At 44.0% G+C, this 25000-nt stretch overlaps 1 protein-coding gene across 1 annotated transcript in view; it reads right to left on the bottom strand.

Moving 5' to 3' along the window:
- Positions 1–25000, bottom strand: part of cntnap2a (contactin associated protein 2a) — a 314072-nt gene that overhangs the window by 107964 nt on the left and 181108 nt on the right. The window contains exons 10-13 of the mRNA XM_030348959.1: positions 17880–18029; positions 6977–7139; positions 3777–3883; positions 769–888 (exon numbers count right to left, since the gene is read on the bottom strand). Coding sequence (XP_030204819.1) covers positions 769–888; positions 3777–3883; positions 6977–7139; positions 17880–18029 — 540 coding nt within the window. The remainder of the gene's footprint in view (positions 1–768; positions 889–3776; positions 3884–6976; positions 7140–17879; positions 18030–25000) is intronic.

The raw sequence follows: 25000 nt of genomic DNA, 5'->3' as shown, positions 1-25000 counted from the left end.
ACGGTTGATTCCCTTGTTGCAGAAAGGTCAGTGATGTGGGTTGCTGCATTCCTCAAAATTGTTGTTTGCTGTGTGTGTGTGCGTGTGTGGGTGTGTGGGGCGTGTGTTTATGTATGTGTGTGTGTGTGTGTGTGGGGCGTGTGTGTGCGTGTATTTGTGTGTGTGTGTGCGGCGTGTGTGTGTGTGTGTGCAACAATAAACTATGAAAGTTGTTGATTGTGAGAAAGCGTGTCTGTGTGCTGTATCTATCTCCTGTGTGTGTGTGTGTGTGTGTGTGTGTGTGTGTGTGTGTGTGTGTGTGTGTGTGTGTGTGCGGTGTGTGTGTGTGTGTGTGTGTGTGTGTGTGTGTGTGTTGCCATGACAACCTGCAGGCCTGGCGGGTTTAAGACCGGCCAGGTTTGCAGGTTAAGGACCGGGGCTGGAGAGCATTCTCTCCCACTGAGATCAAAGTGACTGCGATACCACCTGCCCCAACGCACACAAACACACACACAAACAGTCACACAAACACAGACACACACACCAAGAAACAAATACACACACACCATAAAACAAATACACACATACACACAAACAAATTATCTACACACACATGCACATACTGTGAAACAAACTCCCATTACGACACACACACACACACACAGACACACAAAAACACACACATACAATGTTATAAATAACCCAAAACTCTCACACAACTGTCAGACAAACGAAGACACACACACACGCACACGCACACGCACACGCGCGGGGCACGCCTTCACACACCTGTCATGTTGCAGTTGACCTTAAAGGGGCCGAGGGGCCCGCTCCCATCGGGGTCCACCCAGTAGGTGTCAGAGGATCTGCCAAGGTGCTTGTAGGCCTCACACGAAGGCTCATAGATAGCTGGGGGGAGAGAGAGTAAGAGAAGGGAGAGAGAGAGAGGGAGAGGGAGGGAGGGAGTGATGGGGAGGAGAGGGAGAGAGAGAGAGAGAGAAGGAAAGAGACAATGACAGAGATAGAGAGAGATAGAGGGATAGAGTGAGAAATTGAGAGAGAAAGTACCAAGAAAGAGAAAGAGGGAGGCATAGAGGGAGAGAGAGAGACAGAGAGAGAGAGAGATAGAGTGAGATAGGGAGAGATAGAGAGAGAAAGCAGGCGAGAAAGAGAAAAAAAGAGAAAGAGCGAAAGTGAAAGCGTATGAGAGAGAGAGAGACAGAGAGAGAAATAAAAGTGAGGTAAACACATGAGAAATAAAGAATAAACGAAAAGCTTCGATCCAAAGCCGAGCCTGAAACCAAGTGTTTATCCCGATGCGAAGGACTCTCCCGTCTGCGTCCGCGAAACGCAGCCTCCGCTCTGACTAGTTTTAAGGACGCCATCCATTTATCCTTTTGCAGCCCTGGTTGCCTTCTGTCCACACTACCTTTCACACACTCGAAGTCGAGAGAAACGTTTAAAGGATACGGCGACGGGAACACGAACCGCATCACCCTTGCGTGTCACCACTGTATGTAACATCTTGAATATGTTTGTCAAACGTAAAACCGTACCAGGCTTTCTGAGACCAAGGCTCTCAGACGAGGGAGTGTAGTAAGGAGGAGGAGGAAGGATAAATAAATAATCATGGTTTTCTGTGCATCGAAAATAAAAAAGATGGGGCCTCCTGGGTTGAGATGCAATATTGAAGGCTACAGTGGACAGGAGGAACTGGGGATCGAACTAGCAACCTTCCGGTTACAAGACAACTGCACTACCTCCTGAGCTAAGCCGTTCATGAACCATGAACTATTGAATTTGTTTATCTCGTAGTTGTCGGTCTTGTGTGTGATACACATCTTTCGATATATGTGTGTGTGTGTGTGTGTGTGTGTGTGTGTGTGTGTGTGTGTGTGTGTGTGTGTGTGTGTGTGTGTGTGTGTGTGTGTGTGTGTGTGTGTGTGTGTGTGTGTGTGTGTGTGTGCGCGCGCGTGTGTGTGTGCGCGCGCGCGTGTGCGCGAGCGTCTGTATGTTCAAGTGCTTTATATTTCAACGGACAACTCGTTCCAAGGTGCTCCGGTTCTTTTTCATTTCGTTCCGTCAGTCTCCCTTCATTTCCTGTCAGGCAGTGAGGTCTAAAGCTGTGTGCTTCACCAGCCCCGCACCCAACAACATATTGATGTTGTGTTTGTTGATTCAGCACAGCCCTAGGAGTGAATTATGGACCGACCCATGACACAGATAGAGAGAGAGGGAGATTTGAAGATAGATGTTCCTGTTTTAACTCATTCCAGTAAAGGGCTATATACGATGGGCTTTGAAAACAAAGTATGATACTTAATTGTTTGACATTAAACAAATTGAATGGTTCATGGTTCATGAACGGCTTAGCTCAGGAGGTAGTGCAGTTGTCTTGTAACCGGAAGGTTGCTAGTTCAATCCCCAGCTCCTCCTAGCTGAGTGTTGATGTATTCCAGTCGCTCCTGACGAGCTGGCTGTCGCCTTGCATGGTTGACGGAGTGTTGTCGGTGTCTCTGCTGTTGGTGTGTCAATGTGTGTATTAACCAATGTTGCTTTGGATAAAAGTGTGTGCTAAATTCCCTAATTGTAATGACCTTTTGCTCAACCATATTATACTTTATTTGGTCAACTCTTATCAAGCCATTTTCTCAAGTAGAAGCTTGTGGCAATCAATAACAACTAGTATGCTTAAGCTCGGCTGAATATTGCTACCCTGAATATTAGTCTATTGTATTAGACTATATATATATATATATATATATATATATATATATATATATATATATATATATATATATATATATATATATATATATATATATATATATGGACACACACATTTCTAAAATAAATATATGTATTTATGTGTGCATGTGTATGTGTTATTCCGTCCCTTGGTGGCATGAGCAACCAGAATAACACCGTGAAAAGGTTAGCACCTCTTCCTCCCTTCGACTGTCTGTTTCTATTTCGCCATCGGTCATTTGTACTCGTGAAGGCCTGAAGGGTGAGCTTTTTTGTCTTCTTCTTCCCCTTTTGTTTGTCTAAATAGGTTGTCTGCAGCCTAGAGAGAGATGTGTGGCAAGCGAAGGGCACAGTGGGAACTGTTGACATTCGGAAGTCATTCAACCCTTTTCAAAAGCCCTCCGTCCTTCTCTTAACTCCATTCACTCTCCCTCGCCTGGGCTCTCTCTTTTATTTATTATTTTCGGTACGGTGTTCGTTCGTTCTTCGACTGGTCCGCCTCACCTCTGTCCAGGGACATAATGAGCGACACAGTGAAAGCTTCAAAAGTTCATCTGTGAGGCGTTTTGCTGCAAACGGCAGAGAGGGAGGACAGATGCGACCAAGCCAAGGGCAAACACACACACACACACACACTCACACATGCACATACGTAGATGCATGCACTCAAACGCACATAAACACTCCAACGAATAAATAAATAAGACCAACAAACAAATACACACACAAACCAAAAAAGAGCTAATTCACAAACACACACACACACACTCACAAAAACACATACGGACAGACGCATACACACACACACAAAAACATGAAGTTGCATGTGCTCAATCGCACATCCGCGGATGCACACACACACACACACACAAACACAACCACCACACACAACCACCACACCGGAGAGTCAAAAGATGAAGTGGTAATACAGCGCCATTTATACAGAAGAACAAAGAATACATTTGCATATGCAAATGTGTGTGTGTGTGTGTGTGTGTGTGTGTGTGTGTGTGTGTGTGTGTGCGATGTGCGGAAACACACGCACTTACATGTGTGACAGGTGGCACCCGTGTATCCTGTCCCGTCGCAGGTACAACTGAAGCCGTCCCAGGTCTGTTTACAACGCCCACCGTGTTCACAGTGGTTGGGCATACATCTGTGAGAGAGCGAGACAGGGGGAGAGAGCGAGAGCGAGAGCGAGAGAGAGATTGCTTTATTGCCTTGTATAAAGAGATAACGCCGGTGATAGGAAATTTATGGTTGTTCTTCCGTCAATGCCAAACATTTCATTCAAATGGTTTCTTTTGGTTGAGGGGACAAAAGTGCTTCCGGCAAGCTTGCTACAGGAGCTCCTTACCTGAGCCAACAACTTTCCATGTTTAAATACGAACACCAGATTGGGTGCATAGGTGTATATTTGAAGACATCCAATACAATTTGCCTGCAGGGCTGTGGAAATAAAGCCCAAAGCATCGAGGCTCCAACCCTTGGATATAACACGTACGCGGGCACACACGCACACACGCATGCTTACACGCACCACAAACAGAAGGCTGGTTCACCTGAGCTGTCAAAAAAAAGGTTTGTTTTTGTCGCCAGGAGCAGTCTTTTGATTGCAAAGGAAGCTCTTGAGAAGATAATAAAAGCAGGGAGGAAGTGTTTGTGTGTGTGCGTGTAGGCGTGTCTATTTGTGTGCGTGTCTGTGATTGTGTGTATGTGTGTGTGTGTGTGTGTGTGTGTGTTGATGTAGGCACGTGTGTGTGCACCTGTGCGTGGAGGTATGTGTGTGTGTGTATGTATAGTGTGAACAGTATAGATCTCCCACATGTTAGAATCATCCATTTACTGACAACTTATCTGGGAAAATAATGTGGGCTTTCTGTATTGAACAAAATAACAAAAGCAGCCAAGCCAATATAAAAAAACGGATACCAAAACTGTAACTGACCTAATTCGCCGTCTGTTGGACGTGGTGATTCATATCGACTTTCATTATGGCTATTTTTAGGCAGAATTTTGACTTTACCTGCCTCTGTACGAGTCAATTTAGATTTTAGTCTGCTCTTCCTTCATTGGATAGGGTAATCTATTATGCCCTTCAATCACAGGCGTGTGAATGCAACACTTGTCAATAGTGGAGGAAAAATCGATCTCTCTTCTGCTCCTTTCCGCACACTCTCTTTAAAACTCTCAAATCCTAACTATTGAAGCATTAAGCAAGAAGCAACTCACGTTATCTATGATGAGCAAAACTTAAGAAAGGAAGTGAACTGCATTGGCTGCAAATTAACCTTCTCTACCTCTAATATATTCTAACTTCAGATGAGACGCTAGAAACTAACTCCATCTTCACTTTTAATGCTCATACATCTCCAAGTTCAATCCTCCTATCTCTCATTGAAAGACAAATGCATAGCCAAAACAACCACATGCTCCGTTCACGCATATTATTTCGCACCACCCAATTAAGGCGGAGTAGTTAAGCTCAAGTACTCTGTGGCAACAGGCCGCCGTCCCTGTAGCGCCCGGGCATCCCTAAGATGAGACGGGGCAGGGTTGTTTAATCAATCTTGTTCTCACCGATGGCAGTCAGGCGTACCATCTTTCGGGATAATGAAGCGACGTGGCGTTACAGCCAAGACCCTGACCCGCGTGAACACCAGAATGTGTTGCAATCAGGGCGAGGTCATGGGCGAGGAGGAGGAATTGCCGACTAAGTGGCACCACTGAGGTTTGGGCATGAAAAAATATGAGACGGGAAAATTCCCTTGAAAAGTGGACTTGATACAAACATGGCCGACCAGCGGCTCCAGCTGAAATAAAATCACCGATACATCAATACATCATACATCATACTTATGATATTATATTATAACAATGTTATGGATACGATATATGTTTTATATATCTAACAATAAAAGTCCTGTAATTTCTGATTAACAAAATAATATATTTTGAGAGGCGTCTAAGGGACAAATGACAGACGGATAAGAATCAATCAATGGATTAAATAATGGATGCAACCAAGGATGCATCCATTATTGTCCATGCTTGTCCAGCCATGCTCATTGGATTGAAATGTAACATCGACCCAAACTGGGATGAATGTATACAGGGAGCCGACAATTTGATGTGTTCATATCGAGCCATGGGATAGACCTTTATTTAACCTGGAGAGGGAGGGAGGGAGGCGAGAGAGGGAGAGGGGGGAGAGAGAGAGAGAGGGAGAGAGAGGGAGAGAGAGAGAGCGCAAGAGAGAGAGGGATGGAGAGAGAGAGCGAGAGAGGGAGAGTGAGGGCGAGAGAGAGCGAGAGAAAGAGAGTGCGAGAGAGGGAGAGGGAGAGCGAGGGAGAGGAAGAGAGGGAGAGAGGGAGAGTGCGAGCACGAGAGAGAGGGAGAGAGAGAGCGCGAGTGAGAGAGCACGAGAGAGAGGGAGAGAGAGAGAGCGACTGAGAGAGAGAGAGAGAGAGAGCGAGAGAGAGTGCGTGAGTGAGGGAGAGAGAGAGAGAGAGAGAGACAGAGAGAGAGGGAGAGTGAGAGAGAGAGAGCGTGAGAGAGAGGGTGCGAGAGAGAGAGGGAGAGAGAGAGAGTGCGTGAGAGAGAGAGAGAGAGAGGGAGAGAGAGAAGGAGAGTGAGCGAGAGAGAGAGAGAGAGAGAGAGAGAGAGTGGAATAGGATTGCATGTGCACGCGTGCACGTCTTTTGTTTTGCCAGATGTATCCGCGACGAGGCGATTATTATTTTTGAGCTTTTCCTCGTTCCACTCTTGAAGGAAAAGCGACGTGCAGTGATGCAAGTCATCATATGCTCCGACTTCACAGCTGAAACGATTACCATTTATCAGTTTATCTCTCTCTCTCTTGCTCAACTACAGACGCACACACGCATGTGCACACGCACGTGCACTTGTGCAGCCATGTGCGCCCTGAACGGCCGCCGCGTGTGATAAATCTAAACATGACAGTCGAGAGACGTCGCCTATTCCGAGCAACCAATTAACACAGTTTGATTCATGGCTTCAATCGCCTCCGTACATGCATGTGGGTGCGTCTGTGTTCATAGGAGTAGGATGCCTCACATTGCAGGTAGCTTGTGCGTCTGGGTGTGTGTGTGTGTGTGTGTGTGTGTGTGTTTGTTTGTTTGTTAGTATGTGTGTGTGTGTGTGTGTATGTGTGTGTGTATGTGTGTGTGTGTCTGTGCGTGTGTGCATGCGTGCGTGTGTGTGCGCGTGTGATTTTCACTACCCTCACCTGTCTATGATGGCGCACATGTCCAGGCTCACGTTCTCGAAGGCCCCGGCCACGCCCTTCTCCACCGCGTGGAGGTCGGCGGGCTGATCGTCCAATAGGATGGCTTGCATGCAGCCCTGGAAGGACCGCTGCAAGGGAGGGAAGGGGGTCTGTTGGAAGTAGCCTGGATAGGGTAAAAAATGAATATAAAAATGACAGAGATTTAACGACTTGACAAATTGTTATTCTCGTTAATTGCAACATAATTGTGACGTCCCAACAGAGCCACAACAGAGAGGTGGGATTGGTGGTGGTGGTGTCGTTGGTCGACGGTAGAAGAAACGCATTAAGGGGAGACGGATTGCGGTGTTTCGGTTGGAATATGGCCGACAAGTAAAGTAAAAAACGACGAGCGGCAGTGGGGGGAAAAACAAGACATCAACCACAGCGAGGACCCCATAATCCTTGGGGAGGCACAACAGTAGGGGTGCTAGGCCTTGGTTATTGTCACTTAACGCCCGCAGACTTTCATCATTGCTCTTGTTTTACAGCAATCCGTCGGGCCCATTAGCTTTAATATGAATGCTGAGGCCATGGCGGACAGTGAGGCTTTATCGGCGAGACTATGGGCCTTTATGAGATACAGGAGTCAATGGGCCATCCACAGATGCCACCGGGGTCTCGGTTCCAGACAGCGCAACGGGAGAACGGAGGATTGCATGTGGGGAAGATAGTGTTTTCTGTGCTTGAGTTTGTGTGTGTGTTGCTAACATCCTATATAGGTTTGTGCATGTTGTATGGGCGATAACTGAGGAGAAAATGTGTGTCTGTGGGTAAGTGTGTCTTACTCAGTGTGGGTGTGCTTGCACGTGCGTGTGTGTGTGTGTGTGTAACGTCCTTGTTGGAAAAAAATAATTTATGTGTGAATGCTATTTTGCACTCAAGGGTAATACTTAACAATGAGGGTAAGGTTTAGGGTTAACTCTAACCTCAATAACCCTTACACTAATCTTACCCTAACTCCCAAGCTACTGCTATATAATAATAACCATTAATTAAAAAGAGTTAATGCCAAATGAGTAAAGTATGTACCTTAATTTTATAGTTCATGTCCATGCGTGTGTTTGCGTGTGTATCAACGTCATCAGTGGAGGTCAAAAGGGCAAAAAGAGTGCATGGATTCAATCTAAGCCATAAGCTCCCGGGCCTCCTCATAAAACACTGCTGCTCAATGACATCTCCATCATCTGGATGTTATATGCTGTCAAAAGCCGCCGCATAGCTATCAACCTCAAGGTCTGCCCAGCAAGGAGGCTTATTAGTGTGTGTATGTGTGTGTGCATGTATATGTGTGTGTATATGTCTGTGTGTGTGTTTATGTGTGTGTGCATGTGGGTTTGTGTGAGTGTGTCCCCAGTATAACCAAAATGAGGCAGACGATATGCAGCAAATAACTGTTACCTACCAGGTAGAGCAGCACAAATATAATGATGAATATGAGTGCCCTAGATGGGAGTGCGTGAGTGTTTGCACGACTCGTATGTGCGTGAGCGTGCATGCAAATCCACCGCTGCACACCTCCTCCTGTGATTTTAATTCCCCCTTCCCCAAAAAAAAGTAGTTTATTCTGTCATCCTTGCCATCTGTCCGTTCCCAATCCTCCTCCACACCTGTCTGGTGTCTCACCGACAGGGAGAGATGAGGAGGGAGGGAGGGAGGGTGGAGAGATAGGGAGGGGGGAGGGAGAGAGAGAGAGAGAGAGAGAGAGAGAGAGAGAGAGACAACAGGGAAAGAGAGAGAAAATAGAGAGGAAAAAAAGAGTGAGAAAAGGGAACAGAGGAGAAACAAAGAACAGATAAAGAGAAGGATGAGAGAGAGAGAGAGAGAGAGAGAGAGAGAGAGAGAGAGAGAGAGAGAGAGAGAGAGAGAGAGAGAGAGAGAGAGAGAGAGAGAGAGAGAGAGAGAGAGAGAGAGAGAGAGACAGAGACAGAGGTAAGTAAGCATGAGAGAAAGAGAGAAAGAGACAGAGACAGAGTGAGAGAGAGTGAGAGATACAAAGTGAGAGAGCGAGAGACAGACACAGAGAGAGAGACAGAGACCGAGAGAGAGTTGGGGAAAATAGGGCAGCATGCAGCTGGTTGGCAGGTCTTTGTGTCCTGTGTGCTGCAAATTAATGCAAGGGAATTGCAGACCTCTCTGACAGTTTGGCATAACTGGAAGAAAAAAAATAAGGTGTTGAAGTGATGACGGATGGATGGATGCGGATGCTGATACACCGCCAGAGGAAGACGGTGTATCTTTCTCTCTTATCATTCAGATGCTGAAGCCATTCCGCGTAGAGCTTTAAACTGATAAATCCCCACTTAATATTTCAACACTGCTTGATGCATTCATTCTCGTGGACTGGTCAAACTTTCCTTGCCAAACTTTGGATTTGAAGGCAACTTCAGCTGTGAAAAGGATGAAAGTTATTTTACAAGAAAAATTGTTTCAGTGAAATTGTATCAATCTTTTTTTATTTAAGAATGGCCGTTTGAAACTGAAGCCAGCTAAACAATTCTGGCAGTAGATCACAAGATCAAAGGCAAAGGCATACAAGTAGACCCAGAGCCATCTCAAAACAGCTGGACACAAACCCTCAGTTTCTTAAATGTCATAATTTGTATCATTTCTAAGCGAAAAAGGGATTTTGTTTCCCAGGCATTTGTTTAAATACAATGGGGGAAGAGAGGTGCAGAGTACATAATAAATAAATAAAAAATACAGTTTGTATAATGAAAAGACCATGCTGCTTGTTACGAGAAAAGTGTCAAACCACATGTTTCCCTCAGGATCTAACACGGGCGAGGCCAGCTGTAAGGCTGCACTCTCTCTCTGTAAACCTTCCTCTGCAGCTGTCACTCAACCATTAGCACCAATCAGAGTCACGGAATGAGGCGATGACCTTCCTTCAGTTTTTACAGGAATGGAGCAAGACCCTGCCAATTCCTTTTACAGCTAAAGGAAATGTCTACGGTTTGTTTTGTGCTTTTGTTTTCCCATTCTAACAATATGTTGGGGATTAGGAATGGGTGTGGCTATGATTTCCCTGCAGTCATGTTGGATGCGACTCCTCCTAGTAGCCACATGCTAGCCTTGTGCTCGGTGCTACAGAGCCTGGACAAGCACAGGTAAACGGGCACTTTGCCAGCACCAGCACAGCGGCATTGACGGCTATCCAGTTCCAGGTCACTAATTGCCATATCCCGGGGCTAGTCAGCGCTTTGATTTATTTTCATTAGCATGTAGCGCAGGTAACAACTGAAAATATTAAAAATATGCTTTATTCTACGAGGACAGACATTACCCTAAACGTTGAAACTGATAATACCTCTAGTTAAAAAACCACAAAGCGACAGAAAAATACTTGAAACAAATGTTAAACTGCTGATACATTGGGCGCATCAATTCTCTAGCACAAACACTGTCACACACACAGACACACAAACACGTACGTGTAAGTGTGCACACGTGCACATGCAGCCATCCCGATGTTGACTACAGGCTATTTCCTGGCTTACCTTTCCCTGAGCTTTTGTCCTACCATCGATCCGAGTGCGAGGCACTCTAAATCAAAGTGTTAGATCGACTTTGACAGGCTACAGTTTATGCGTCAGCCAGGCGTACTATGCCTGGGTGCTGTGCAGCATACGTGCTATCAAATGTATCCTATGGGAATGAAGGAATCATTCAAAAGGTGGATCCTTGTTGGTAATGAAGATTGATTGATTGTCATTGACAATCTGCTGGTATCTTTGCCAACTTTCCTACACACACTCATGTGCCTGTTTGAAAATTGAAGTACGATAAAAGATTTGTCTCTTCTTGAAACTTTTGTTCTCCTTGACGAATTGTCAACATGCCAGTTTTAACGCGAGAGGTCAAACTGTGTGTGTGTGTGTGTGTATGTGCGTGCGTACTGGTGTCCACGTCCATCTTCTCTCGTGACAAAATTCAATCTGGAGCTGTCGGGTGTCAGTCACCTGCTAATTTCTCTCAGCGCATGGAGAGTGAGAAACTCACTCCACCGTAAAATAGGCTCTGGGTTCTGGTAGACTGCGTCCTTAAAGAACGACACTCCCGGGGACGGACGGATGGGAAAAAGATGGATATGGGGGGGGGGGGTGGAGAGGACTAGAGGAGCTGCAAGAGGAGAAGAAAGGAAATATCTTGTTTCCTCACCTTGTTTTTAATGAATAAGAACAGGGTTGAGAGCAAAGGCACAAAAGGGGAAAAAAAAATCGCAAAGGAAACAAACTACCAGTAAAATAGGGCGAGAATAGGACATCAGGGTGAGAATTAAAATGACTGAAAGGAGGAAAAGGAAACGGGGAGGAGGTGGAAACGGGGGAGGAAGAACAGACACACGCACACGTCTTCATCTGCAACTTTCTCTCATAATGCCAAACAACAGCTCTATATCTCACCATGCATGCATAGGCCTAATCCCAGCGCAAGCAGGTGTCCAGCATCAATATATATCTAATTAGTGTTAATGTATTAACATTGGCATTTGGCCATGAACGATAAACAGTGTTCCACAGCGGGACGGTGTGTAACATGCTCTTGGTCGGACTCATCAGCAACATCTGCCATGAAAGCTCAGAATGATAGCAATCAGAAGGGATTTCCGCAACCGTTTCTCCCTGTGCTTCTTTTATTTTAAAACTTTTCTCTCTCCAACCGAGTTGAACGCAGGCTAAATCAAAATAGGGGATTTTCCACCGCTCTGTAATAACCAAATGTCTGCCAGCTATCAGCATGTGATTTCTTTTTGCGTGTTTCATTTCATGCTCCATTTCGGCACACTATATACTGTATATTCGTTAGGACATCTTCCATGTATAGAGGACTCGCGCCGGATAATCCACACTCTTTAAACGTTTCCTTTTTTTTTGTAGTTTGAGGCAGCAAAGGATTCCTGGCTTACACTTAATGGAAACACAATCTTATGTATACTATTGTTTGTATGATAAAAAATGAACACATTTTCTCATTCCAAACAGTGCGGCTGTGACATGATGCTGATGCTGTAATCCATTTGGATGGTACCCTGGTACGTGCAAGTTGTAAGTCTCCCCTTTTGGTCGTAGTATATTTCCTATTTCTCATTGGCTAGTCATTGTTATTGTTAGCTACATTAGCCTTTTCAGCAAACCAGCTCGAAAACAAACAACACAACTTGACATTGTATTATGAATGCACAGCAAGACCGTACAATGCATAAATTGGTGACCGGCATAAAGTAGTAATGTAATCAAGTGTGTAAAAGCATTTAAAATCTACATTAAGATGACCAATGTGATACAAATACAAAGAAAATAAATCTTTTCATGGGCGCAGCCATTTTTGTTGACGAGTAATACATTCGGCCTCACTGAACTCTCTCTACTTTCAAAGCGACGAGATACTACAACAAAAAGGGGGCGTGCCTCAGTGAAATGCTGCAAGAAAGCTGGGAGATTTACAATTTGCAGGAGAATGAACTAGTTCAGTAGACGTTCATAAATAAACATTTTGAAATAAGTTCACAGTTCCAAAAAGGGAACTAGTTCATAGTACTTTTTTTCAATATGTTGCTGTGAGCTATTATATTTTTTTTCGGTCTTTTGAACATTGAGCCCCCTTTGTGGTTTGTCTAGGATGAACTAGAGTGGTTGAATTTTGTAAATCCCATTGATTTCTGTTGGAAGACTCATTGCTCGTTGGCCGGAAATGTAAAGGGGGGGGGGTGTTCCCGTTTGGTTGTAGTCTTTTCGCTCGGTTCTAGCCCTACTGTTAAGACGGAGAACCGACCGAAAAGACTACAATCAAACGTAAACAGCACCCCTTTCCGTTTCCGGACAACTGAGCTATGAGCCAGAGAGCTAACATTAGGGATTGTACATATTTATAGTTCAACCGGTCAAACAACACAGCGTTCTGCGTGCGCATCCGCCGTGTTGATAAACAGATAACGCCCCTATTGAACGAAGTTAAACCGAGTGAGCGTGCCGTTCACAGACACCAGAATGAACGAGTTCACAGTAACGTTCATCAGGCAGTAATACAGTACGTTCAGTTCACCGTCGCCCAAAATATGAACGACTTCATGAACTATCGTTCAATGAACGTGTTCAGGCAGAACACTGCGTACCGGCGTACCATCGAAATGGATTGCATCATGATTGCTTTAACCGGGATTAGCCCCTCCCCCTCCCGAGTTTCAAAGACATTGTAAGGGATTTAAACACATGGGTGAGGATGTAGTCAATTCACACACCACTAGAAATATTAGACACTCAACTTTTAGTCCATCACAACCATTGTTAGCTAACCAACAGATAATTCCAACCCCAAACAAAATAAGAAGAATTCAACCACAAGAGTTATGTATTTGATAACTATGCACATGCACATGTGCTCAGAATACCTGTCCTTAATGGCTGTCTGATGGCCGGACTGTTAGAGTGCAAATGTGATAATTTGTCTTGGTGTCATTTAATTATTTTCATTGAGACCTGTCAATAGAGGTTTCAAATGTCAAAATTGTACAATGGGTTCCCAAGATATCCACCGGTTTGTGTGTATCTGATATACTTCATTTTATTTACATAAAATACAGACCCAGGTAATAATAAGATGTTGTGCATTAGCCATATAGTACTATATGGCTACCAAATGATAATGTAATAGGTGGTATTCACTCTGAAACATGAGTAACAAAATAAAAAAAAAAATCTTCCACTTACGCTCTTTTCTATTTTTCTTCACTCCAAACAAGTAGTATCAAGATGGATTAATTCACTTGCACAACAATCTCAAAGTTGTTATCTTTCTTTTGGTACAAAAATAACATATTATAGCCCTTGCGTTTGCGGAGATATTTACTTTGGGTATTTTCTCTTTCAGAAAGATAACTCAGATATATAGGCCTAGTGATGAACAGGAAATGTTACCAAGGTCCTTGCCCTTGGTTACATTTCATGCTTTATTTACAAAAATACTATTCAAGACATCTGCATAAGCATCAGTGCGCAATATCAACCATCTAGATTAAATAATACCTAAATGTTCTCTCATCGGAAAATGGCTAGTTAAAATGCTAATTTACCTGTGATGCTTACGCTGACTGCATTGTTAACACTGAATGTGACAAACAGACTAACCGGTATGTAACCAAACGCCTCGACATATTTCACTGTGAAATGTTTACTGGTTTGTTAGCTTTTAATCAGCAGCATCGCACATGGCTTTAATAACCTTATGGCTCATAGCAAAGGCTTACAGAACCTTTTTGTGTTTAGGTGACAGCTGAGAACACAATCATCACGTAGCAGAAAACCTGTGTGCTTGTTTGTGCAGTTTGGTGTCGGGGACCTTTAAGTTATCGGCTTACAGCAAAAATACACCATAAAAATCCAACCATTCATAATTATGCAATCATTTGCAGAAGGCCTTAACAAATGTACTAGGCTTACTCCATGACTTCAAGGACTTTCTGTTTTCTAAAACCAACCGCCGGGGGATTAGGTGAATGCTAAAATGTCTAAGAGGAAAACAACGCAAATTAGTCACTGTCAGTACCGACGCACTAAAGAATCTCAGGAGAAGTCAGGTAACTTCTGAGCAGTTTCACACTATAGCTGATGAAACGCAGTGACAGAAAGAGGGAGAAAGAGAGACAGAGGAAGAAAGAGAGAGAGAGAGAGAGAGAGAGAGAGAGAGAGAGAGAGACAGCTTAATGCGGCTGGCCCTGACTCATCAAGAAGCAGCCTGATCAGAAAGAGTAATTGAGGGCAAGCCAGGGGCTAAACTGTCTTTTGTCCACTCACTGTGTTATTCTGTTGACGGCGCAGCAACGGTATGGAAATTTGCTTTGGAAACGTGTATGTTGAGGCACTTCCTATAAAGGCGATGGGTGTATGGTGTATACGGCATCTGTGAGTTGTATCCCTCTGTGTGCCTGCAGTATTAGGGTCTGCAGGGGGTCATTTGGAAACATTTTGACGTAACAAATGACACCGGACTGACACAGGACCAGATATGTACACGGACAAAGTACATGGAAATGTGTACTTGAAATAAGTCTTCACAGCGATTCACGAGGGACACTGAATCAGTATGCCAAATTGGTTTTCTATTCAAGCTAAATCAAACGCTTCAATATCAGAGATTACAAAAAACAGCCAATTTTGGATGCTCAAAGTATCTCCACAAAAGCATGCATCTATCCGTACATTTAACATGCTGACAAATAAGTGAACTGAATTAGAATCAAGTGAGAGAACAGTTTCTTCAGCTCTTTTGAGCAGACCTTAGACCAAACACAATTAAAGACCAATAAGAAAAGGTGCCATTTGAAAACTTTCATTTAAGGTCAAATATCAGCAGCCTAAATGTCATTCACCATAGCTTTGTTGCTGTGGTAATTGGGCGTTTCAAATTCCATTGCCCAGGGTTTTTTTGGTCTCCTAAGAGAAGCATTATTTAATGTGTAAAAGTTGCCCAAAAAAAAGATAAATAACTTAGTTTTTACACAAACTGCATGCCACTGTTTTTCTCATTGTTGGAGCAGTGAAGCAGGCATGCAGGACAGTTGGATGTTTTTCACGAAGGATACGTCTACACTGTCTTCAAAACCTCAGGCACCTCAGCGGGCAGCATTTTTCCAAACATTGGGTTGAGACATAACTTGATGCCTCTATTCCTCCAAAAACCTCCTGAAGGGAACAGTTTAGCTTTTTGGGAGCCAGTCGTAGATGATGATGATACGGCTGTACTGGATTTCTACAATGGCGTAATCAATTTAATCAAACTTCTTGGGACTGCTTCGGTATTCGTTTTATTCGAACGCAATAATTTTTCTCTTCCATGAAAAGGGTACATTCACTAATGCTGTTTACATTGATATACAGTAAGGCACTTTGATATATGCCATTGAGATTATGGGATACAGAGTCAGCTAATGCAACCGGCTGCAAAGTTAAGCTGGTTGCCGCCACAACTCACAAACACTGCCTACGTCAGACTCTGCGACACCCAAAACGCCCGCGAGAAGCATCTGCATAGAATAACAATGTGTTGATTAGCAAGAACACTTTTTCACCTCGCAAGCCCTTGGATTTATTTAAAAACAACATATGTCTATAGGTAACTATTGTATAGGATTTCATTTTTGTACATCTATTAGAAAACGGGTATAATTGGTTTCATTGAACAGCTCTTGGTTGATTGTAGACCTAAAATCAAGCTGGTAATCACGTCAAACTTACCCGTTTTAAATCAAACTGGTAATCAAAACAATAGTTAATGGTACTACTACTTCAAAGGAAGGCTATGATGGCAATGTGTTGGTTTGATTGACGAGCACACAGAGTTTGTTCGGATGACAAACACGGCCGGAGAGGTCCTGCTGTGCTTTCTGAACAGTGAATCATGAGTGAAAGTTTAGCGAGGGGCCGACTTGTGCAAGAAGGTCTGGAGCAGAGGCCGAGGCACATATTTTATGCAACACGCGTAGGGAGGGTGTAATGGACAAAATCGAATACGGTCTGGCAATGCTGGCAATGCAAGGCTATATAGTTGTTTCCAGGCATTTCAAATTTCTCCTCCACATTCCCCTTCCTATCCTACCTTGTCCTGGTCTACTTTTAAAAACACAAGATGATGAATATGGGGGTTGGGAGGGGGGGGGGGGGGGGGGGGGGTGGGGGGGTGGGGGGTGGGGGGGGGGGGGGTCAAGGAGGCTGACGGCAGATGATGCATCCGTGCTAAAACTAGCATTTCTCGTTAGGGCACACTTAACACCCTAGCATATGTTGTGGTGTTCCTGGTGACAATATGTGTATTTTCATGTGTTGGCCTCCTTTTTCCAATTGTTTCATGTTATCTAGAATATTGCCATACATCTTCCTGTCATTCTGTTGTTGTTTATGCTGTTGCCACCTTGAAAAACATATTTATCTTCTCAATATCTTCTGTTTGACCGCATCGTTCCACAGTATTGTTTAATGTTGTTTAGTCATTGCTGCACTTTTAGAGTACAAGATGACCTGAACACTGCAGAGAAACACACCCTACATTGACCGCCACAACACTTTAAAATGTTCATGAATTTAACATGTTACATTCAGTCTCAGCATGAAAGGGATGTTGAAACATTTGGTGTATTTCATCCCACTGTTTCCTGAGGATGACCAGGTGGAGAGCTTTCAGCTGAGGTAGAGTGATTAGTAAGACGGGAAGGGGGCCTGAATGAGGGAGACTAATGGAGGTCTCAGAATGTACGGCATCTCTCTCCGTTACTGTAGCTCTTTACAGCCCCCCCCCCCCCCGCAACGGAGACCGTAGACACAGACAAAGGGACCCCTACATGCACACTCTCTCTTACACACAGACCCACACGCACACACACACACTTAGATACGGACCATCTTCCAACAGACGGACAGCAGTGTCTGGCATCATTAACTTGGCATATCCTTAATTCAGACAGATCATGTAATCACCCACCGTGTGTGTGTGTGTGTGTGTGTGTGTGTGTGTGTGTGTGTGTGTGTGTCTAGAGCCCAGCTAAGTGAGTAACTTCCCTAACTCTGACCAGTGGGATTATAGATCACCGGTGAGATAAATGATCTACACACACACACCTGCAAGGCTAACGGTACATTTGCACAGAGGAGCACGTTCACACCAACACACACACACACACACACACACACACACACACACTCAGAATCAATCAATGATCTGAGAGCGAATTACCTTCCAAAGCCACATATCCTTTAGAAACAAACTGGGTTACTTCGGTTGGAACAATCACATAGCTCACAGGAAAGAGTATGAAATTGCTACGTTTATATGCTCCCTCGGATGCGGCGAGTCCCCTTCGGGTCGGCCTTACCTCCCAGGTGATAGGTGCCTCCCGTGGTGATGGAGAGAGGCGAGCTGGTCCGGACGGCAGAGGCCTCGTCGCCATCGATGGTCAGCATGGCAAAGTTCTCCTTGGCCACCAGGCGTACGGCGTGCCACTGGCCGTCACTGAGGTCGGAGCCTGGCACAGAGGAGAGAGGAGAGGGGGGGGGGGGGGGGGTGAGCGTGATTAGATGCGCATGAGCATTCAGGAAGCACACAGCCAGACAACGGTCAGACTCAAGCGACACTTCAACTTCAATCAACTTCGGTTGCACGGCATTGTTGTTCAAAGGGTGGAAAAAAATGGCAATTGGCTTCTGCAAAAATAATAATGATAAGTGGGGTATTGCCAAGCCGACTCAAAACACATCACAGGACATCGTCCGATTTCGGGACGATCTGAAAACATATTTAATAGATTCCCTCTAAGTACTTTAAGATTCAGACGTAGGATGCTGCTTTTCCCGTTGTTTTTCTCCGGTAGGACCTTGAAGACATCTAAAGACCCCGACGTCTCCCTGTGAAGATGTCGTCTAGCTAGTGGAGCAGTTGTTTAGGTAATTGCAAGGAAATGCAAGATTGACTCTGCTTTCTGGGTAAGTGATCTTTGTTGGAGTCTGCTGGGAAGGGAAATTACTTTGGCCCATGAGAACGAGACATTTCTATTAGCCGTGCAGGATGTAAAACTAATCTCTTGGTCAACAGGCCGTAGTGTTCACTTGACTTAGAATTTGCCCGGACAATTAATCACTTAGGCGCCAAAGCAAATGATCATTCTAAAAAATGAAATACAATTGCATCAAATGTGTGGAAATATACATCCACTGGAACACAGAAAGATAATCATTTTAGAGACAACTAGTTGTTCGCCAATTGGTTACGTGAAATGTAGCCAGAAAAACTCTGATAGCGGGTGAGTGAAGAAAAATTTCTGTCCGTCTGTCCATGCCCCCCTCTCTCCCGCTCTCCCTCGCTCTACTGCCCCCCTCCCTCCTTCCCTCTGTCGTTAATGAGCACATCATTTCCATACTCAACGATGGCATCAGTGCCCCTTTTCATGTCTCCTTATCTGTGTATCTTTCTCTCTATCTCGATCTCTCTCTCCAATGCTACCTCTCTGTGAACCGCCCATGTGGTTTGACGTCGAGAGAGAGGGAGAGCGCAGAAAAAGAAAAGCAGGTATAATCTTAGCCTCCCCACTCATCTCTTTCCCGCCCCCCAGGTGAGTGCAGGTTCTCACAAGCCTTCCTTATGCTCCTGTTCTCTTTGTTTGTTTCGTTCTCCTCCATTCCTGCTGATGACAAGAGTCTCATGGTCCCGGAGGAGCTCAACTGCATTACCCGAGGAAGGGTCATGGGTGTGCCACAGTGTCGCAGCACTGTGCGAGATGTGTGTGCTTATTGGTGTGTGTGTGTGTATGTGTTTGTGTGTGTGCGTGGGTGAGTGTGCGTATGTGTTTATATTTATAGCTGTATGTATGTATGTATGTGTGTGGGAGAAAAAGTTCATCAGGGGGTGTCTGAGTTTGCCGTGTGTGTGAGAAAGAAAGTTTAATAGGGTGTGTGTAAGTGTATGAGTGAGTTTTTTTTCTGTCTTTGTTTGTGTGCTTGCGTTTGTGTGTGTGTGAGAGCTTGTGTACGTGCATCCACTCTCCTCTGAATTTCCGTCCTGCCTACCATGACGGCTGCTGCTACTTGTGGATGCTGTCCTTCTTGTGTGCACAGTCAGAGTGGATTCGGATATTACAGCGTTTGTATGCGCCCCAATGTTGCAGACCTGAGTCTTTCCCCCTCTCTGAGTGGGTCTTCTCCCCCCGCTCTCTCCTTGTCGCTGTACTCTATTAGATATGAGTGATGTTCAGGGCGAGGGCATTACAACTAGAGCCTAGAGAAAAGCCGGCTTGCTTTCATCAGACTGGCCCTCCATGCATCACCCTTTAGTGACACCCATCTCTGTTCCTCTTCTTATACCCCCTCACCGCCACCACCCCTATTCTCTCTCCCTCTCTCCGATATTTGCTATCCATCAATACCTTTGTTCTTTCTCTTCCGCCCCCTCGCTCTCTCTTCCTTCCATCCATCTTTCATTTCTTTATTCCGTCTCTCCCTCCAGTCATTACAACCTTTTGCTTTATTTCTATTTTGAGCATTTCTGCCTCTTTTTTCTCCCCCTTTCTTTTTCTCTCTTATCCGTTTTTGTTGCTCTCCTTCTGTGTGTCTTCCTTCCCTCCGTCATGTATTCATTCCTTTCCATTATCCCTTCCTTCCTTCATTTCTTTCTCTCCTTCTATTCCATTGCTCCATCCTTTATCCATTTGTTTCCTCCATCCCTTTGCTCCCTTCTTTCTTTGTATTTAATCCTCTCTTTCTTCCTCTGACAGCTCAGTTCTCATTCCACCGTGGCTACTACACACCAGGCTGCCTGACAGTCTCATAAACACTCATGAGGCAAGTTCAGAGTTCAAGGAAAGGTTGCGTTTGAAACACTGCAGTCTTGCACCTGTGCATAGTGGACTCACTGTAGTAAATATAAAGTCAAAATATATTTTTTATTGTCAGCAAGTGCACAGCAATATAATCTTTGTCAGTGGGTTGCCAATGGAAATGTGTTTGTTATTTAATTTCGATCATGGGCTGTAATTAGATGTCATGAACTACCTCTCTGCATTTGGGGAATGTATTTTCATTCCGAGATAAGACGCAAAGCTGGATTTAGCCGGCTGCTTTCAAGGGGATACAATCAAGTGGAAACCGAGATGTACTTTCATCTATACTGGGGGGGGGGGAAACAGAGTGAAAAAATCGTCATCCCCCCCTTCTTCACATCTGGGAATGCTGCAGTTCTTTCTTTGTTCTTTTTTCCAACTGAGTCTGTGTTGTTGTTGTTAGTTAGTGTACTAGCTGGCGGGAACACATCAGGGTGGTGTGTTCACCTTGATGTAACTTCAAGCGCGCACGCTGCGGTGCCACGTTTTTTGGCGCTACGACACATGCCGTGACAATCTTCAGACATCAGCGAGCCAACGACTTGACCGAGCCGTCAACGCAGATATTCGTTTTGATATTGGGGCCACTCCCGCTTCAATAATGACAGTGGTTACGTCGATGTTCTTGTTTGTGTTCGTGTTCGCAGCAGAGACGGCCACTCTGCTATGAGGGTCTGCTTTGAGAAGAGCCAAAGGTCTCTCTGCAACCAGGGAGTCGCCTGAAATGATCACCTGGACAGCCAGAGGATTCGTGACAAGACAGACACATACACACACAAGCACATACTCTGCAGGTGATCATTGCAATGCTAGCAATGATGGGAAAAAAATGTGAAAATGTTCTGGATTTCCTTAAAAGAGATGCACACAATACCCCCCCCCCCCCCCTCACACACATACACACGTAAATATGTATAGAAACTCTGCGTTAGACCCCTAGATTTTGATTTATGGTGAAAAGCTTGCTTCTGTAAAGTGATAACAAACAAAACGTAATTGCATTTGAGATATGTCCGCGTCCAGCAGTCCTATTTCTGTATATTGGCCGTATATAAGTTTGATGAAATCACAACCAAGCGCATCTTTCAATCCGTCCCTCTGATTTACCTTCTGGATGTAAAAGACAATAGACAAGCTGGAGCCTTTTGACCTCTCATCTGGTTTACATCAGCTGCAATAGCTTTGAATGATGAGTTTATTTGCAGGAGCATGTACACAGGCGCGCTTACAAACACACACCGACAAAGACTCACACACACACACACACACACACACACACACACACACACACACACACACACACACACACACACACACACACACACACACACACACACACACAATTCTAATACATACACAAACAAACACCTGCCCACCTCATCTGCATACACATGGACCCAAACAACAATATTCTGCCTGTCTGTCATAGATAACAGAGGCCCTATAATGGGAGAAAGGTAGGGACGTTTAATTTAGATTTATCTCGATTCAATGTTGGTTATCACTCTCTTTCCCCTCATCCCCTCATTTGTTGACATAAGTAGTCACAAATTAGGCCTGATAAAACCCAATACCTAACTGACCAGTTACTCTTTGACCTATTTTAGTTTTGAATGACAAGTTGAATGAATGAAAATAAATTGGATTTCAGGCCTCGCTATATCAGCCTGCATAGTGAATTCTAAGTAGTGGGAAGGGACAGGGGCTGTCTTGAAATATGCCATTTAAGGCGAATAAGTTATTTCTCTCTTTAAATATACCATATACCATCCGACTGACTTATGAATTATACATACACCAAACAAAAATTCATCTTTATAAATCAAAGCAAGACGTTGATTCGTTTTTCTCAATAGTATTGCTTAATATATACAATGCCTACAAAACCTTTTAAATAAATACAACATTTGGAATGAACTCATACAGATGTTGCTCATCCCATCTCAATACAAGGACATCTATTTAAGCCGCTGTTGTTTCTCACAGCAAGAACACAAGCAAGCCCAGTGTTGAATGTGCTCGGCTCAATATATCCAAGTGCCTTATTTATATTTAATATCCCAGAAGATTCCTACTGATTCCGCAAAGTTGGGAAAATGGAGGGTCCCCTGCTGCTGTTTGCTTATTTGCTATGTGGTCTGCGGTCTCGGGTAGAAAGTGAAAGACTGCAGAGAAGCTAGTCTGCACCCAGTTCCACCTTAAAGAGAACGTGATCCAATACGTCAGACTAGCCCATGATAGCCCTGATGTCTGAGTTCCTCCACCTCAGAGACATGGGGTTGGAGCATTAGATGGTGGTGAGGTATGACAAGGCCGAATGGGTATCCAGGGTCGGAGAAAGAGGGCATTGTTAAGTTGAAGAGATGCCAAGCAAAGGATAGATTCCATAGCGTTGAACGTATGACGTTTCCCGATCAGTGCTATACCTTGCAGCTCGCGCCAGACAGATTTTGAGAAGTTGCAGACGGAACACGTACAAGTCAAGTATGTGCTGCATTAAATATCCATCAGATATCCTCTGAAAAACAGGCCGACACATTTGAGTGTGTACTATCCATAATTTTTTGCCCATCCATTGCAATGTTTGGAAGTATCGTGGCTGGTTTCTAGAGAGACAGCCAAAGAGAAAGAACATCAGACGTAACAGAGGGAAGTGACGGAGGCGGAAGGTCGACCGACAGCTGTAGCTTATAAAGAGCAAGCTGGAGCAAACACAAACTGAGATGGAGGGTAATACTGAGTAATGAGAGAGTATTGGCAACGAGAGGAGAGGATTTAGAAGATAGGAGTCGGTACACATGAGACAAGTCTGGTGCCCGTCACCTCATCGCTTTTGTACACAGTGTCTGGAACCGGTGTTTCTAATTTTTTGACTTTGAAGGATTAGTTCAACAATCTGCTCCTTCAAAAGTGAGCTAGACAAATACATATACAGAAAAGCAACTTAAAAAGTATACTTTTAAGGCTACCGATTGCCACAATCATGGGCTTCATCTTTTTCTGCACAACCATATGTTTCCAAATATGTAACGATCTTCCATGTTTATGTAGTATAGCATTTAAAGTCAGAATATCGAATATAAACCAAGTTCCCCGCAGTTAGCGCTTGTAAACTATTCAGCCATCAGGGGTTAGCTTGAATTATTCCATTGTGGGAAATTAAGAAAATGAAACAAATACACATGGACGCTTCTGATATAGCCTCTTGCATATTTTTTTTAAATACTTAGATGTACGTAGATTCAGGATCCTAGAGTTACTTTCCTTTCGGCTAATGTGAACTGGACTTATTCTACTTTATTTTCATGATTGGCTTTTTTATTGCTTGGAAGGTCATAAAACTGAAGACCCGGGCTCTTAGCTTTGCTATTCATACAACCTCAGCTTTTTGGTGGTTTTAAAAAGTTAATAATTCAGTGCCCGCAAATACTAGGGCAATGGGGAGCGACCTGTTTGTTAGCCTGTGGTGGTGTGGCCTATTTGAGGGTCCGTCTCTATGAGGGGAAAGTGACTTTTGCTTTGCACTTGGTAAAAGTATTTTATATCTAAAGGAAAGGGGGAGATTTATGGTTTACTTCATATATTCAATATTAAGGCCCCAATTGGAAAAAAACGTGTTGAATCACTGTCCTGTAATATTAAAAGTATATTTTTACACGCTTTTCCTATTGGTAATGAGGGTGGAGAGATGCAACATTGTGGACAAACATACTCCTCTGGGAGATGAATACTGTTCCGTATAAATCTATAATTTCCCAACTGTGATAAACTGGTGTGATATTTTCCCCTGGTTTTGTAGCTCCCACGCAGGTTATGTCTGCTGCAATGCGGGGCGTGAAGGAAAAAATAAATAGATTGAAGTTGTAAAAGTTAACTACCGCGCACATACGTTGTGCAGCAACTCATGAAATCGTGCAGCGACATTGCTACTTTATGATTTCCGTGGTCATAGTTTTATGACAGTTCTCTGTCTTTTGTTCGTATTGAAATGCAGAGTCAATTATCACTTTTTTGATTACTTTGAATAAACTACCAAATAAATCCATACGTGTACTCTATAATGTTAAGTGCCATTTTTTCCATCATGCTTGGTTGCTTTGTTCAGATATTCTATTGTGTGGTCTACAAAACAGCTTATTTTGAGGTGAGTTTCCATTTACCAGCGTATGATTTGATTGAGGAAACCATGCACACGTTTATTCAGAGTTAACCTCGACCTTAACCATATCTTTTGACATTTTGTCATTTGTTTTAATGAAGGGATACTGTGTAGATATTATTGAGTGCTGATTTATACCATGCATGGGCATTTATAGATAATACATAGAATAATAAAATAAAATCGACTTTTGAAAAAAATTGCAGTTAGGCTGAGTTAAGTTGAAGAACTCAGCAGCTGTTGGACAGAATTCTAGTGGCTCTCCAGGGAAATATTGATACTGTTGTTACTATAAATACACCTATGTTTTTTCATGCAGCAAATTTAACTGTGAAGGGGCACAACTCTTGTGTATTACTTCTGAAGGGGAGAGGTCTTTCACAGAATGAGTCATGCTGAAGGTTTTAGGTTGCTGCTGCCCCTTCTATTTGGGGGCGGGGGGGGGGGGGTAGTGGGTGCCTCGTTT

Source organism: Gadus morhua, chromosome 23 (genome assembly GCF_902167405.1).
Source record: "Gadus morhua chromosome 23, gadMor3.0, whole genome shotgun sequence".
NCBI classification, from domain to species: domain Eukaryota; kingdom Metazoa; phylum Chordata; class Actinopteri; order Gadiformes; family Gadidae; genus Gadus; species Gadus morhua.
Note: the sequence above shows the minus strand (reverse complement) of the source record. Positions and strands in the feature narration are given on the sequence as shown.